We start from the raw sequence: 15,311 nt of genomic DNA on the forward strand, positions 1-15,311 counted from the left end.
TGGCAACTAACACACCTAGCAAATCTGGAATTTTTTCAGTCTCCCTTCTTTCTAGAACATTAGCCTCTGCCTAGTTATGATAAATATCCCACTCATTACTTCCTGGGCTCATTTACCAAAAGTAAAAGACTAAAGATAAATACTTAGAACTGGCTAACTAACAACAAAACACCCCTATCTCCTTATGATGGCTTTATTTAACCAGATGGAAATATTGCCATTAAAAATGTATTAGATAAATCTGTGTATTTTTCTATTCATGCACTTTCTAAAACCAGATCACTACATTTCCATAATATCCATTACACAGAGTTACTTACAATTGTCTCCAGTGAGTACTTCTCGGGCCACAGGTCACTAAAGAATAAACTATTTATCACAAATATCCCAGATGTGCTATTTGGGTTTTGTGATTAATTATGTATAATTACATTATCCCCTTTGTTTTGTGAATGCAGTAACTAAACAACTTTACACGCACCATAAATTTTGAAATCCAAAATACAATTGACATTTCCTATTATTGTATTCCATTATCACTATTCAGTCTTGAGACTTAATATTAATTTTCTTTTCAATATTCATGCTTGTGAAAGATTGCTTCACAAAATCCTGAGTGCAAAAGGGTCCTAAGTTCTTAAGTAAGCTGTAATATAGATTTACTTCAATGTTAATTCTTTTCAACATAAAAACATAACCAAAATTCTATTTGTGCAGTAACTTCCAGTCACCTTAAAAGCCTTGTTCTACTAGAAATTAAATGACTGCATCTCTTGCATCTCTTACCTACCACAGTGTAGCAAACAGGACATGATTAAGCCAATAGGCAGGGAAGAGAGCATGAACAGTGTTATATATCATAAAATGTACAGCACCAGCAACATTAACATTTCTCCAAAAAAGTATCTCTTCTAAATGGTTGGTTAGGAATTTTGACAACAAAATCCACTTCAGATCTGGCTGTTTTACAGAGGGCTCTGCTGAAGAAGTGAAAATCATTGGCCTTCTCTTAAAATAGCTTTTATATGTCACAAGGAGCGAGACACTTGCAAGGAGAACCAGGAAAGGATGCCCTCCACCAGCAGCCAGTACCATGATCACATGCTGAGGAAGAAACGCAGCTCAAGGAAGGTCGACAGCTACACCCACTCCTCGAATGGGCTGCCTCACACACCAGATGGAGCATCGGCTATCGGCAAACTACCGATAAAGCTGCCGGATGGTCGTGGACCTGACAGGAAAAACTCCCTGTAAAGCTGCCAGGGGGTCTGGGAGCTGCCAGGGGCTCAGCAACTCCCAGAGTCAGGCTCTTCCCAGCTGCCAAAATATCACCCTTCCCAAAACTGCAGGGCATTACTATAGGAACACACACCATGGCTTTCAAAACTGCTCCAACATTTCCAGGTGGCTGATGCATAAAAGGAAACTACCAATTTTTTGGCTTACAGGGGATGCCACAGGGAAATGCCATCAAATCCCAGATGAAATACCAAAACAGTTTGCTCCCAGATGCTCTATGACACCACTGTAGGCTTTGGGCCTGAGGCTGCTGCTGGGCTGAGCCCACGAGGTGCCCATCTGGCCGCCCCCAGGCTTCTGCTGTTGTTTTACCACCTTGACTACAGGTACATGTTTCTTCCTCTGGGGTAAACTAGTTTTTGTTATTATCATCTTGACTCAGCGACTGAGTCCATTCCAAGAAATCTTTCCAGAGTAATTTGTGTAAGAAGCTTACTGAATGAAATCAATAGACCACCTCTCAGGAGGGAATCATGCTGTAAGGAAAACGGTCAAAAATACATGATGTGTACGTGCTACCATTATCAGCCTTCCATCCAGTCACTACCTAACTGTTTTGCTATTTAAACCAACAAATTTACAGTGCTGTAAGTGCACTCAGATTTTTTTTTTTTCCTAATTCACCGAATTAACAAACCTGAAATAGTTCAGACTGCGCATCATTGCTCAGCATTACTGTTTACTTGAGTTCCAACTTCTAGGGCTTTATAAGCACCAAATGTAAACCGGTCCTGGCCCCCAACATTTTACACAACGATATTATCCAACCGGCTTTCTTATGTCTCAGAAGGAAAGAAGGGACACTTCATGTCTTTGAACAAATTATCCACTAAGGCACTGCACAGAATTCATTAGAGAAAAAAAATAGTTGTTTATTGTGTGCTAGAGAACACAGGATAATACCGGAACGAAATTAAGCACAGAAAAGCGCTCCATGAAAGTGACATTTCCGAACACCACAGCCGCCCTGCCAGGCCCGGGACAAGACAGCCACTGCAGAGCGAAGGGCGAGGCAAACGCCGGCAAACTGGTTTTCGCCCCGCCCAGTAGGGCGGGACAGCAGGACAAGGGGCCCGCCCGCCGGGCCGGGACCGCTTCCGGAGCGTGACCTTCGCGGGTGGGTGAGTGGGTGAGTGAGTGGGTGCGGGGCGGCCGCGGGTCTTTCCCTCGGGCGGCGGCACCGCTTCCCCCGCTGCCTCGGGGCCGCGGGCGGGGCGGCGGCGGGGCCCCGCCATGGGAGCGGCGAGGCGTGCCGGGACACCCGCCCTGTGTTGTGTCCAGGTGGGCGGCGAGGATGGCGGCGCCGACGAGGGAGGAGAGGACGGCGTGCTGGGGCGCCCGGGACGAGTTCTGGCAGTGCCTGGACAGCCACGGGGATGACGCCGCCAAGTGCGAGAAGCTGCGCCGGGCCTTCGAGTCGCGCTGCCCGCAGCAGTGGGTGAGCACCGCCTGAGGCTGGACGAGCTGAGCGTGTCCTCGCCCGTCTGTAAGAGCAGCGACGCGTAGGCACAGCTGCCTTGTTAAGGATGGCAGCTCCGGCCTCGAGGAGCTTTCCCATGGATAAGCCCGCCCCCTTGCCGGGGGTTAACTTGGTTTGCCTTGTTGGGAAATGAAAGCTCCCGAATGGACCGCTGACTGGCCCGGGAACTGTGAGAAGCAAGTATATAGTACAAAGGGAAAGGAAAATAAGGTCTCAAACTTTCGATAAATACACATACTTGAAAGCTTTTGAAAGTGCCCGTAAACTATTGTTACTAAAGAAGAGAGGCTGCTCCGGAAGGGAGCTGATGTGCAGGGCCTGGAGTTGTGTGGCATCTTAAGACTGGCATCCGATACCTTCTTGTGCATAGAAATACCCTTTTTCATGCAGCGTGATGTCACAGTCAGCCACCTGCCTACATGTAACTCACTCATGTTGTGCTTTTTAGTTTACTTAGCTCGAGTTATAACCATTTTTTAATAGGCCTGGCCCTTTAGTAACAGTAGTGTCTGAGGGGCTGAACAGTTCCTGTTGCAGCTAGTAGACTGAAGTCAGTTAAAAAATCCAAGTACCTTCACAGTTGCTGCACTGGCTTGTACTTCAAACACTGCAGTTCTGCTGTACGTCATCTCTAGTGATTGTGGTCTCATCAGCAGTGCTTTGCACCATGCACAGTAGTAGCTCTAGGCAATGAATTCAGAGGTTACGTGGTCTGCACTGCCACAGAAAAGCTGCTGGATTTATCTTTGCATCACAAATAATCTTTGGTGATAGCAGTGAAAAGAGCAAAGCAAGAGGCTGATCATAAAGAGGATGGTGAACTTCCAAAAGGGAAAAAAGCCCCCACAAAACAAACCAAACACACCATTCTTAAGTCTTTAATTTCAACAGAGGAAGAATCTCCTAAATAGTGTGGTAAAATCATCAAGTTCACTGATAATTCCATAGTCTTGTGATATATAAAACCCTTTCCTCTGCTAGTTTCTTCTGATGAACATCTTTTCTATTTTAAACAGGTTAAACATTTTGACAAAAGAAGAGACTTCTTAAAATACAAAAAAAAGCTTGAAACAGAAGGGTATGTTCCTCCAGAAGCTGCTGGGAAGTCTTAGGTACTCTGCTCTCATAATAAATAACTACAGAAAGAAGCAGCAAGAGAAAGCAACAGGAGCTGCCTGAGTGCAAGAACTGGTAACCTGACTGTCTCCCTGAAATGCAGACTGCTGTTCTTGTTGCCAGGTCTCAGATGTCTGCTGAAAGATGGTTGTGTACAGCTTATGGTGCAGGGTTGTTCACAAATCTAAGGGTTTGAATGTATAATTACTAAAATTCTTTCACACGAATAAATAATTGTTTAATACTGCAATGTATATATTCTAAAGAGAAAATAAAATTCTTTTTCAGTAAGTGAGCTGAGTTTTCCGTAAAAAGATAAGTCCATTCCAACTTTCACTTCTTGTCAAGAGGAGGTGGTGGTATAACGCAGTTTGTATTTGTCATTTACCAAATATTTCAAAGTATTTTAAAATACATTTTAAGTCAGACATTGGTTTATATAAGTGGCCATTAGAAGACCTAATGCATCCTGTGTATATGATACATAATCTACCTATTTTGAGGATGCTTACTTTTTGTAAGCAGTAGGGATTTTTACATTAGTTGTAAGTTTTCAATCAGTATCTCTGCTAGAAGTATGTCGGTTTATTTATCATGATTCTCATATTATGGTCTTTTGTATAATTTAATTACCTTACTGATGCAGCTACATTTAAAGATACAGAGAGTTTACAGCAGGATTAATAAACTTGACTGTGGAAGGCATTTAAACAAAGGGCACCATTTAATGTAATTATGTAAGTGAAGTTACCTTCCAAAAATTACATAATCTAGTAGATCTAGATGCTGGAATCATTAAATACTTTGGCTAAAGGCACCACTTCCATTTAAAGCATAGTCACAACAACTGAAGTAACTGCAGTAAAAATCCTGTGGTTTTGAGTGTGGGATTGTTCACAGTACTGTGCTGATGTTCTAACTGTAGAAATAACACACACACACCCCCCACATGCAATATAAATAGTATTTATTTCCAATGCAACAATTTAAGGAGGTAAAGTATTAAGGCATTTAAAAGTCACCCTGAAAACTACAGAGAACAAAACATGCAAAAGTTAAGAATCCTCATTCACCCTGAGTTTGTATCTCATCTATTCTGAATTTCATGTCGTAGCACCATGGGAAGCCACCCAGCTGTACTATAAGGCACGAGATTCTTGGCAGTTATTTTTGTTGTTTTTGCTTGATCACTTGTTGCCTTGTGTACTCCCAGATCAGCAGAGCTCCACTTACGTGAACATTGAGTGATCGAATAATACCCTGCTGAGGAATTTCCACACAGACATCCAGATGGTGAATCAGGTTTGCTGGGATTCCTTCATGTTCATTTCTAGTAAAGAAGAAACAGTAACTTTTATCTGAGAAAGGACAAGTGTTCCAAAATGCAGAAAATACAAATGTCACAGCAGCATCCAAATGCCCTTTGACAAATACGGTGCATCTGCCTACAAGTGTAACTGATGACAACAAAGGATTTTTTTAGAAACAGTAATATGTTACGAATGCGAAGAAAACATGGGGAGGCCTGACTAAGCTTTGATGTAGGAAAACTGGTGGTGCACTCAGTTTTCAGTTCACTGGTCCAGCAATAGCTGAACACCCAACATAAAGATTCTCTGCTCTTATTTTTAAACTCCATATACAGCAAAATGACCAGCTATAGATGAAATGACCAGGGCATGAAGCTGCTGGCACAGCAAGGAAGGTCAGCTGCTCACTTTACGTTTGGCACGAAGGAATGTCAGAACTCATTTGAAGCCTTGAACTGGAAGTTTTACCTTTTCAGAACTGAGCACGCCAGAAGATACCAGAGGTTACCAGTAATTAAAACTATGTTGTTAATTAAAAGAGAACAAAGTGACTATGAGAACCACTTTTTAAAGACAAGCTACACATAAAAAAGTTGGAGAAAAGGTATTTCTGCTCACTTTGTCCTAAAAGGATAGGCAGGCCCTTCCCCCTGGTCTCATTCAGTAGCCCTGCAATGCCAGTAGCTTTCTGACTTGTAGCTGCTTTACTGTGGATTTCTTTAAGTAGCCTCCCCTTTATATCACATCTGACATTTGTCTGCTTAGAGAAACAGTTTGCTGCTTGTCCCATCCTCTGCTTGTACTGCAAAAACTTTATCTGGTGCTCAATCCATGAGTTTTAAAGCATCTCCCAGCTATGCACACTCTCTGCTCCAGCCCTCCTCACCACATTAAGCAGAGCAAACAGGCTTAACTCCTTGCTGAGCTCACCACAGCCTACACATACAGGGCCCCGTATAACTAAACTGAACAAACGATATCTCTGGCACACCTGGAAAAATACAATCCATGCTGTTGCTACGTTCACCCATAATAAAAAGGAGTTACAATGTATGAACAGGTTATTAGGTGTGAGGAGAAGGATAGTTCAGGAGTAGGTATCAATACCTCCTACTCCTTAGCACATAAAGCCAAGCTCTACTCTTTTCATAATCACTTCCCATTCTAAAATCACCTTTACCACTGTCACTTGATTTTCACATGACCAAACTCTTGACTAGAGGAAGGGATGGACTGCAAGAGGTAGATTTAAAAAAAAAACGTGTTCTTACCCCAGCAATAATAGTGACTTCTCTGGGAAGCAATATTCTGTAAGATCATAACTTTTAGCTGTCTGCTCCACACCAATAATAGTGTAGCCCTCTGTTTTCTTCTGCTGTAAATAATCAACAAGCTGACACGGTTTCACCTATCCATTAAAAGTAGAGAGAAATACAAAAATATTTAAATACTGCCTTCTGTAAACTTCTGAAGTTATTGTGAAAAATAATTTACTTGGACAGTTTTTAAGATTGACTTTTATCCCCGAAGACTCCATCCATATACACAACATATTATAAGCTCTTCAGCAATAACATAAAAGGTCAGTAATGCCACAAAAATGTACCCCACCAATACAATGAAGAAAGGCTTTTCTAGGCTTCTGACAGCTACAAACCTTGTATCTGAATGTAAAAGAATAACTCTTGCATAGGGACAAGGCGCACAATTGTTATTTAACCTGAAATTCCTTCTCAACACAACAGAACAGCCAGCACTGAGTTGCCTTATATGCCTGAACTGCAACTTGGGAAGTGAAAAATTTCTTAGTTATCTATATCCTACTCTCTAAATTGCTTATTTGTATGAAAATGCCAATTTCTTCATGCAACAGCAGCTGCACCATCAGTACACTTCTGTACAGATATCAGCACGATAACCTGTGTCCATCAGCACTCTGTTTTAGGCAAAACACACTAGGGCTATCTTGTTCTGAAAATAAGCACCATGGAGGAAAAAAAAAATCAAAAATTTTCACTGAGTGTTTCAGATGACTTAGAGCTGACCTGGAAAAACTGATAACTAGATAATAGTTCTAAAAGTTGGCACAAGTTAACTTCAGGCAAACTCAGACAATCACTGTGAGGTTACCAGAAGCAATGGACAAAGCAAAACAAATGAAGTATTGTTCAACTTTTATAAATAAACATTAAATTCCAAGACACCACTGTAAAACAGAATAGGATGTAACAATGACAGCTCACATAATCAGTTTTCCACAGCAATAAGAAATTGAAAGTATTTTTTAAATTCTTTTTTTTTATGAGGTTGACCCACAGCTTATACCAAAACGCTCAAGATTAAGTGTCAGAGATAACAATGGGTGCTTCCGTTAAATAAAAAGTTCATTTTTGCAAGATAAAATGTTAGACTCTGCACTATGCATCTGACAAGCGAAGATGCTCAGTACACTTTTCAACGATTAAAATGTTTCCATTCACCTCAACCAGGGGGAGCCACTGCTCTGCAGAAACACTAAGATGCTGGAACTGCTTATCCTGTATGTAATGAAGACTGCCGACAACTAATGCAGATGCCCCAAATATTTCACTTGTACGACATAAACCTACAAAAACAAGACATAAAGTAATTTTTGTGTAGAAAGTAAACACCAAGCCAGAATGTATTAGTAAGTGAAAATGACAAAGAATGCAAAAGTGCAATGTCATCTATTTTTATATGTTTCAGGTCTGTTCCAAGCCACGCCTTGTTCCATATAAAAAAGCAGCAAAAAAAAATGTTTTGTAACTTAGCAGAAAGATAAAAATTAGAAAACCACTATGTCTGACAACGTGCTTTTACAATATTAATTACACAAAGTAAGGGGCTAGTGTCCAAGCCTTAGCAAGAATGGACGGTTTGACACATATACACACAAGCTTAAGTTTTAAATTCGGTATTTGTTATATGAAAGGCTTGAGAGGATGACACATGACAGCATTAGAATGCAGACAGCACCAGCTTGTGGGCTGACTTTTCATGAACAGCCTCACTGCAGCTATTTCAACTAACAACATCAAACACAATGACAGTAAAGTAGTTGCAGGATTTATTATATCACAGCTGATATGACATAGTGAAGGCGTTCTTAATCAGGAAAGGGGACTTTAATGACCAACAGTCATGAGAATCTAGTAGGTCTACAAGATTTGTTTTACTCGTTAAGAAGAAAAATGCATTTCTTTTCACCACATACACAGTTGAAAAATTCAACTGTAACGAAGAATATAAATTCAGAAAGAAACTGAGCATGATTTACAGCAAAGTTCCATTTAATTAATGCATGCTATGTGTAGATACTTCTTTTTTTGCCTTAAAATGTGACTATGAGAGACCCCTACTCTGAAGAAGGCGGTATTTCTTTTTTCAGGATAATGATTTATTAACATTTTTTTTCAGGATAATGATCTATTTTTCTGGGCAGTACTTACAAAATTTTCTAATTAACAACATAAAATAAAATTAACTTCTATTATCTAAGTGGGCTTTAAGGTGTAAAATAAAAGTTTAAAAATTTGAAATCAACCTTACCTCCTAAGTTGGTAGGTTTATCAATAAGTGAAGCCACCACGATCAATCTGCTGTTTGATTTACCGAGTTTAGCAGCACGATCCTGAAATGCCATTTCCAAGTCTAAACTAGGAGTACTGTTTTTCCAGGGTATAATTTTTTTCTGAACATCAGTCCATTCTGTCTGGCTATCTGTTTCAGCTGAATGTGAACCTATAAAAACAAGTTGTTTTATTTATGTGGATATGCAAGAAGAATTGAAACTGGTGCTTTGGTAAAGAAGATAATCTAAATGGTAATACTGCAGAAAGTAGAGGACTCTCATAAACAGAGATCAGATTGATTACAGATGTAAATACTGTTACATACAAATACTTAATATAGATTAGCTATATTTTACCCATGTCTTGCTGAGACCAGTCACTTGGTTTCAGATCACGAAGTTCCGTTCGAGAATGATACCACTGAAATGCTGGTGGCAAGGGAATGTCAGTGAATCTGTCAAATTTAGAGAGTGGGATCCATTCATCTTCAGCAAGTTCCGCAAGGCGGGGAAGAGTGTAAAATATCGTCTGCAGTGGAACACAGTATTATTAGCAGAGCACCACTAAAGCAAGCAAAACCAGATAATTAACTCTGGTAGTTTTATTGCACATGTCTTTTATCTAGCCTTCTATGCTTTTAATACTTGTTTTTCTTGGTACTTGATTCCACTTGAATATCTCTCAATATTCATAACTTTACATATAGTGCTACGCCAAACTTTCATAAATCTCATCTCATTCTCCCTAACTAGAGCTTTTTTAAGGATCTAGATTGATTACTGTTCTGAAAATTCTAGAATACCAAAGAACTAACACTCTGCTTCTCAGCACAAAGGTCTTGGGAAACCTTGTATGTGTAACACTAAGGAGTTTTCAAATACTTTCCAAATTTCTGGTAAAGAACACGGATTGATTTAATGTCAAATGGAATAAAGTCAAAAGCATTACAATCTAGAGGTAAAATCCAACTCAGAACTACCAATACAGCTAACCACAATTTATCAAGGAGAAACAAACACAAACCCTGAGGGAAAGACTGAATAAGACAGACTTTAAAACCCAGACTCTTTGTTTATCCCAATGCACCCTTCAAGATGAAGAGGCACCCTGAATACATTTAAACATTTCACAAATATTAGCCTTACTTTGGTTTTTTTCCCCTCTTGTTCAGGATTTTCACTTTCCACTATCTAGCATTTGTGTTCACAAAAATATTCCACAGAACATCAGTTAAAAAAAGGAAAAACTCCTTCTCTCAAAGATGGCACTGCTTGTGCCAGAACATATACCCCTGATCATATTCATGTTCATCTTGTATTTTCAGCTTACTTCTTCTATCTCATTTATCTGCACCCTTATTTTTGCCTTTCTTCCCCAGTGTTCATTCAGCTGTCATTTACTTAAGTTACAAAAAAAAAGAATAGCTGAAAAAGATGCTCTAGAAGTTATATATATATGTATCCTGTTCACACCAAGCAACAGTTTAGTTAGGCAACCTCAAGTTACTTCTAAGAACAGATGTCTCAAAAATCCTAACAAACTACATGCTCTTAAGTAGATGCTCTTCAGTTACTAGAATTACCTTATCCAGTCACAAAAACCCTATTAACCTCCACAGATGGGCACATTCATCACACATACCTCTTAGCTGACCTAGGTTTTTATTGCAACAGTAAAAAGAAAATTAAGCTGCAGTCTTAGTCTAAAAATCCATCACAATTTAGGCAAAGTAATTTTTCAGAGTTTTAAATGAGTAACAGTTGATCATTTCATCCCACATTAGAAAATACTAAGAAAAATAAAAATACAGTTGTAAAACACAAATAGTGTGGTCTCAGACTTGCCTCTAGACTGTAATCCTCAAGTGGATGAAATGTTGCAAAGAAGAAGTGATCCTGAATTCGCTGCCAGTTCCTTCTAGCATTCCTGCAATTGCAGAAAGTGGTGTAAGATACACAAAAAAGGCAACATAGCAGATTTTTTGTTTGTTTGTTTCAAATTGTCAGATGGGAATAAGACAACCTGGTTTATTTACTATATTGTATGGGAAAGAAAATAATTAAGTAAGGACCTATTAAAATAAAACAGCAGCACTCAGGAAATAGGTTTTATTTATGTTTCGAGAAAGGTCCATAACACATCTCCAAACTCAATTATCAAAAGAAGCAAGTTTGGCAAAAAGAAGTATCCCATCTAGGTCTCTTAAGGAAACTGCCTATGGTTCAGTGTCAGCTTTTAGTTGTCAACAAATAAAAAGCAGACTCCTCTCTCTGCTTTTTTCTGTCCCATGTCTTCCCATGCCAACTTCTTTTTAAACAGAGTTAAAAGAACACATAAAACCCCATAGAAATTAAAAAAGTGCCACTTTAGAAAATTTAACTTGCTGCAAATGGTTCAGAAAAAGAAAGTTAAGCTGTAAGTCAGAAGAATGTTACTAACCCTGTGCCATGCATGTTTTCCACTTGCTGAAGGCTAGATTCAATAACTGGTGTCAGAGCTTCAAATTCTTCTACACGCAGCATTCTGCACATACCCCAGATTTTTTTAAGGGCAACTAATGCATAAAGTCGAACACTGAAATTATGGTTGAAACACCACTGTAGAACAACTACGAGAGCTTTCTTCAAAGCTGGCCTCTAAGAAAAAAAGAAATTTCTCCTATGTATTTTAAGTCTTAACATACTGTTCAGAAGCAGAAAAGTTATGACTGGCCAATGAAATGCTTCCTCGAAAAACCTGCCTTTCAGTAACAGTTCATATATGTGCAATTACAGGCTTCAAAACATGATCTTAATTTCCTTCCTTTCTTCTCACAAGGACACAGACGTACAGCCCTGCTTGTTTTTTAAAAACGTATTAATTTACATGAAAATTATTACTCTGCATACAAGGAAACCTCTATTTACCTCTGAATAAAAGAGCAGAAAGGAAAACCCAGGTGCAAACTGGAGTAGCTTTTCTAAAACATTTCACAGGTAATCAGGCCCTATATATCCAGAACATCTGCCATTTAGCTAATTTTCATAAGTACAATATTTAAGAGAGGTAACAGGAAGAATGAGTGTTTTCATTATCAAAGGATATCTTAATATGAAGTAGGTATTAAAAAGGTCATAAAAATAAACTGAAAAAATGTTTATTTCAGAACCCTGTATACTCTGCAAGTGAATAAACAATGAACACTTTCAGTCAAATTTACCTTCTCTGAGGTATTTTGAAGAATGATGTCAAAGTGAGATAACACTGATAAAAATGTGCAGATGCTTGTTTTAAGCTTTTCTTCATCCTAAAGCAAAATGTAACAAGAAATATGCATATATATGATGTTTTTAGACCTTAAAAGTTTTCACAGCATGTTCCATGCATGCAATAATTAAAATAATTAAAAAATCCTGCGTGTTCCCACAGCGAAATTTACTAAAATACAAAGTGGATATTATTAAGATTTAATTTTTCATAACACGTTATTTGTTTTTTTATTAACAAATCAATCAGAATGAAGTACACAGTGGTATAAAGGAGCTAAAATTCAACTCAAGTTCACTGTATTCCCCCAGGAATGCAAAGGGTCATCACCAGTTCACAGACTCTTGCCTGGGGCTCCTGCTACCCAGAGCTCAACCTGCACTGCAACGGCACACCGAGCTACCCGCACTAAATGTATTCCCCAACACAAGGACAGCCTCTGAAAATACAATCTGTATTCCCTTTTCATAAATCTACATGTTTTCTGCTTGCTCTGATTGTTTGAATGGGCCCACTGTGACTTAGTACACTTGTTATCAGCATGAGATCACTTTGATCCAACAGACTATCATCTACCAAAATGACAGTAATTCCAACTGCCCGAGCTCTTGGAAATAGGAAGAAGTGACATCCCTTGCAGCACTTTGCATCAGTTTAGATAGAATGATAAGGCATCTTTATGCACTTTAAAAAAAGTATAAATTCTAACAGCCCACATCTCTTAATACTGAGACAACTTTGCTTATTAAAAACCTGTATTAAAAAAAGGGAACACTATTAAAAACCTGTCTGGTTTTGGGCAGAAAATGTACACAAACACACACACATATATACACATACATATACACACACACATACATACAGTTTTCCAATATTTTTAATGTGATTTTAATTCTTGTCCTATTGTCCTTGAACAGGCAGCAGTCACGAGCATTGAGGCCATGCTGCTGAGAACTCAGCTGCGTTGGGCAGGGCACATCTCCAGGATGCAGGATCATCGCCTCCCTAAGATCGTGCTCTATGGTGAACTTGCCACTGGCTGCCACAAAAGAGGAGCCCCGAAGAGGAGATACAAGGACTGCCTGAAACAATCCCTCAGCCTTGGCCATATTGATCACCACCATTGGTCTACCCTGGCCTCCAATCGGGAGGCCTGGAGACACACCATCTATAACGCTTTTGGGAACACACGCAGGATCACTCTCGAGGAGAAAAGACAACGCAGAAAGAATCACGTGTCATCTATATCACCTGGGGAGTCTTTCTGCTGTACCTTCTGCAACCGGACTTGTCTATCTCGCATTGGCCTTTTTAGCCATCAGCGCACTTGTAGCAAGCGTGAGTAGAGCCCCTTCTCAAATCTTTGTTTGCAAAGCCTAGCCATGATGATGTCTGGTTTTCAGAAAAACTACAGTAGCAACTCTTATGAGTTAATGCTTCAGCAGAGGCACCCCCACAATGTCTTCCCACATACTGGACGAGATACAAGGATATACATTTTCTTCTTAGCCCAAATATACAGTGCTAACAAATTCAAGGATAACAATACAGACAATTACTATTTCTGCAGGTCAGTTCTTACAGGTAATTACTTAGAGATGAATCCAAGACACAAAAATGAACTGTTAGTAGGTCAGTTCTCCTCAGTCAACCCTTTTACAGCTTTTTAGGTACCATCATTCAAACCCTTCCTCCAGTGTTGGAACCACATTACAAATTCCACTGTGAGAGAAGTCCATATGAAAAGCTGCAAATTGAACATGTTCTATGCAAGTCACACTCCTGCTAACAAAGAGGATGCAGAAGACAAAAGCTGGGTGCGGAAACCACAAGTGACTCTGCAGTACCTCCCCAGACTCAGAATCTAGGGCATCCATGTGTTCCTGACGGCTCTTGTATCAACAACTCTGACTCACTATGGCAGCTCTACTCTGCCTAGAATAGCACATTGCAACAGGAAATCTCTCAACTGGTAGAATTCACATTTTTTTCAGCCACTTATATATCACAAATTTCTAAATGTCTCAGATTATAGCTCAGATCACTTCCAGGCTGAACTGATCTGCTCAACGACCCACTGCTTCTAAAGCAAGATTAGATTGCACAGAAAATAAGGTGTGGGAAGACAAACTATACCATCTTTGTTCAAATTACTCTTCAAGTGAATGCCAAAGTTCTTACTTACATAGCAAAAGCAATCCCAGAATTTATTCAGGAATTGGGGGTATTTATGTAGACTCAAGATAACAATCCATTCTATCAAGTATTTCACAGATGCCTGATTATTACTGAATCCAGCCTGAAAAACTTTGTCAAGGGTTCCACACAAAAAATTCTGAGAAAAAAATCAGATAATCACTTAGTATATTGTTCATTTCCATTAATAAAAAACTTGTAAATAAAAGAACACATTCTCAGCTATAAAATAATATTAGACATACTTTTAATATACAAATAAAAACATTTTAGAATCTAATTTCTTTACTATACTTCTCAAACATTTTCTTATGAACCAGCATTTGACAAAAGTATAATTTCTCAATTTCTTGACTGTTCATAAAGTAGTAACATTTTTACTAAATGAAAAGCTATCAATCACAGGAACAATCTAGCCTCCTAAAATTCACAAATCCAAGAATCAGTTTTCAGTGTCCTCTAGAAATATATCAGAAATCCATGACTTTAGACTGAAAGAACAGAACTACACAAAACTTCTACAGCAGCCGCAGAGATTACATGCCTTTTATACCCTGCTGTAATTTACCATACACAGTTTGCATGACACCAAAGTATTGAAAGTAAGTATTTATTTATTTATTTATTTAATAATTCATAGTGAAGAGCAATACCTGGTTAAGCTTTGGAAGAAGAACTAAGAGCGTCTGCCATATGCGGTTTTTAATTCTATGCTGTAAGGAGTTTGCATAATAGCGTGTTCTAGATCTGGATACCACTTCATCCTAAAAGCAAATTAAAAAGGTGTATTACCTATTCTTCCTTTAAAATTGAATGCATGGAAATACATTCTGCTGCACTAAGTCAGCAGCATCTACTGCACAGCTAGTATCAGCATTAAACAAAGTTAGGAAAATATATTAATTCAAGTTATTAAGAAAAATTCTGAAGCTTTCAGAAAATTCTAAGAAGTTCAGAAAGCTGAAAAACATACCCAATGCCAAGTAGTAATTTCATTTAAGAGCACAGAAAATGTTAGTTTTAAAGCTCTTGAAACATCAGAAAGTTAAAATATAAGTATAATTAAAATAC

The 15,311-nt window shown here is 38.8% G+C and overlaps 2 protein-coding genes across 3 annotated transcripts in view; one reads left to right on the forward strand and one right to left on the reverse strand.

The window, feature by feature from the left end:
- Positions 1–2,387: 2,387 nt before the first annotated feature.
- Positions 2,388–4,186, forward strand: LOC114064881 (cytochrome c oxidase assembly factor 6 homolog). The gene is made up of 3 exons (XM_027898300.1): positions 2,388–2,420; positions 2,581–2,737; positions 3,796–4,186. Exons 2-3 carry the CDS (start codon positions 2,594–2,596, stop codon positions 3,889–3,891), a joined length of 240 nt encoding a protein of 79 aa, XP_027754101.1. The 5' UTR covers positions 2,388–2,420; positions 2,581–2,593; the 3' UTR covers positions 3,892–4,186.
- Positions 4,187–4,845: 659 nt separating this feature from the next.
- The window catches only part of TARBP1 (TAR (HIV-1) RNA binding protein 1), a 36,659-nt gene continuing 26,193 nt past the window's right edge, over positions 4,846–15,311 (reverse strand). For both annotated transcript variants that reach the window (XM_027898299.1, XM_027898298.1), the window contains 10 exons: positions 14,894–15,004; positions 14,230–14,379; positions 11,998–12,084; positions 11,238–11,434; positions 10,643–10,724; positions 9,155–9,326; positions 8,776–8,967; positions 7,686–7,810; positions 6,477–6,613; positions 4,846–5,225 (listed from right to left, as the gene is read on the reverse strand). In XM_027898299.1, the coding sequence (XP_027754100.1) occupies positions 5,060–5,225; positions 6,477–6,613; positions 7,686–7,810; positions 8,776–8,967; positions 9,155–9,326; positions 10,643–10,724; positions 11,238–11,434; positions 11,998–12,084; positions 14,230–14,379; positions 14,894–15,004 (1,419 nt within the window). In that variant the 3' untranslated portion in view covers positions 4,846–5,059. The remainder of the gene's footprint in view (positions 5,226–6,476; positions 6,614–7,685; positions 7,811–8,775; positions 8,968–9,154; positions 9,327–10,642; positions 10,725–11,237; positions 11,435–11,997; positions 12,085–14,229; positions 14,380–14,893; positions 15,005–15,311) is intronic.

Source organism: Empidonax traillii, unplaced genomic scaffold (genome assembly GCF_003031625.1).
Source record: "Empidonax traillii isolate 1590-97213 ecotype Southwest subspecies unplaced genomic scaffold, ASM303162v1 scaffold590:size398203, whole genome shotgun sequence".
Taxonomy (NCBI): Eukaryota; Metazoa; Chordata; class Aves; order Passeriformes; family Tyrannidae; genus Empidonax; species Empidonax traillii.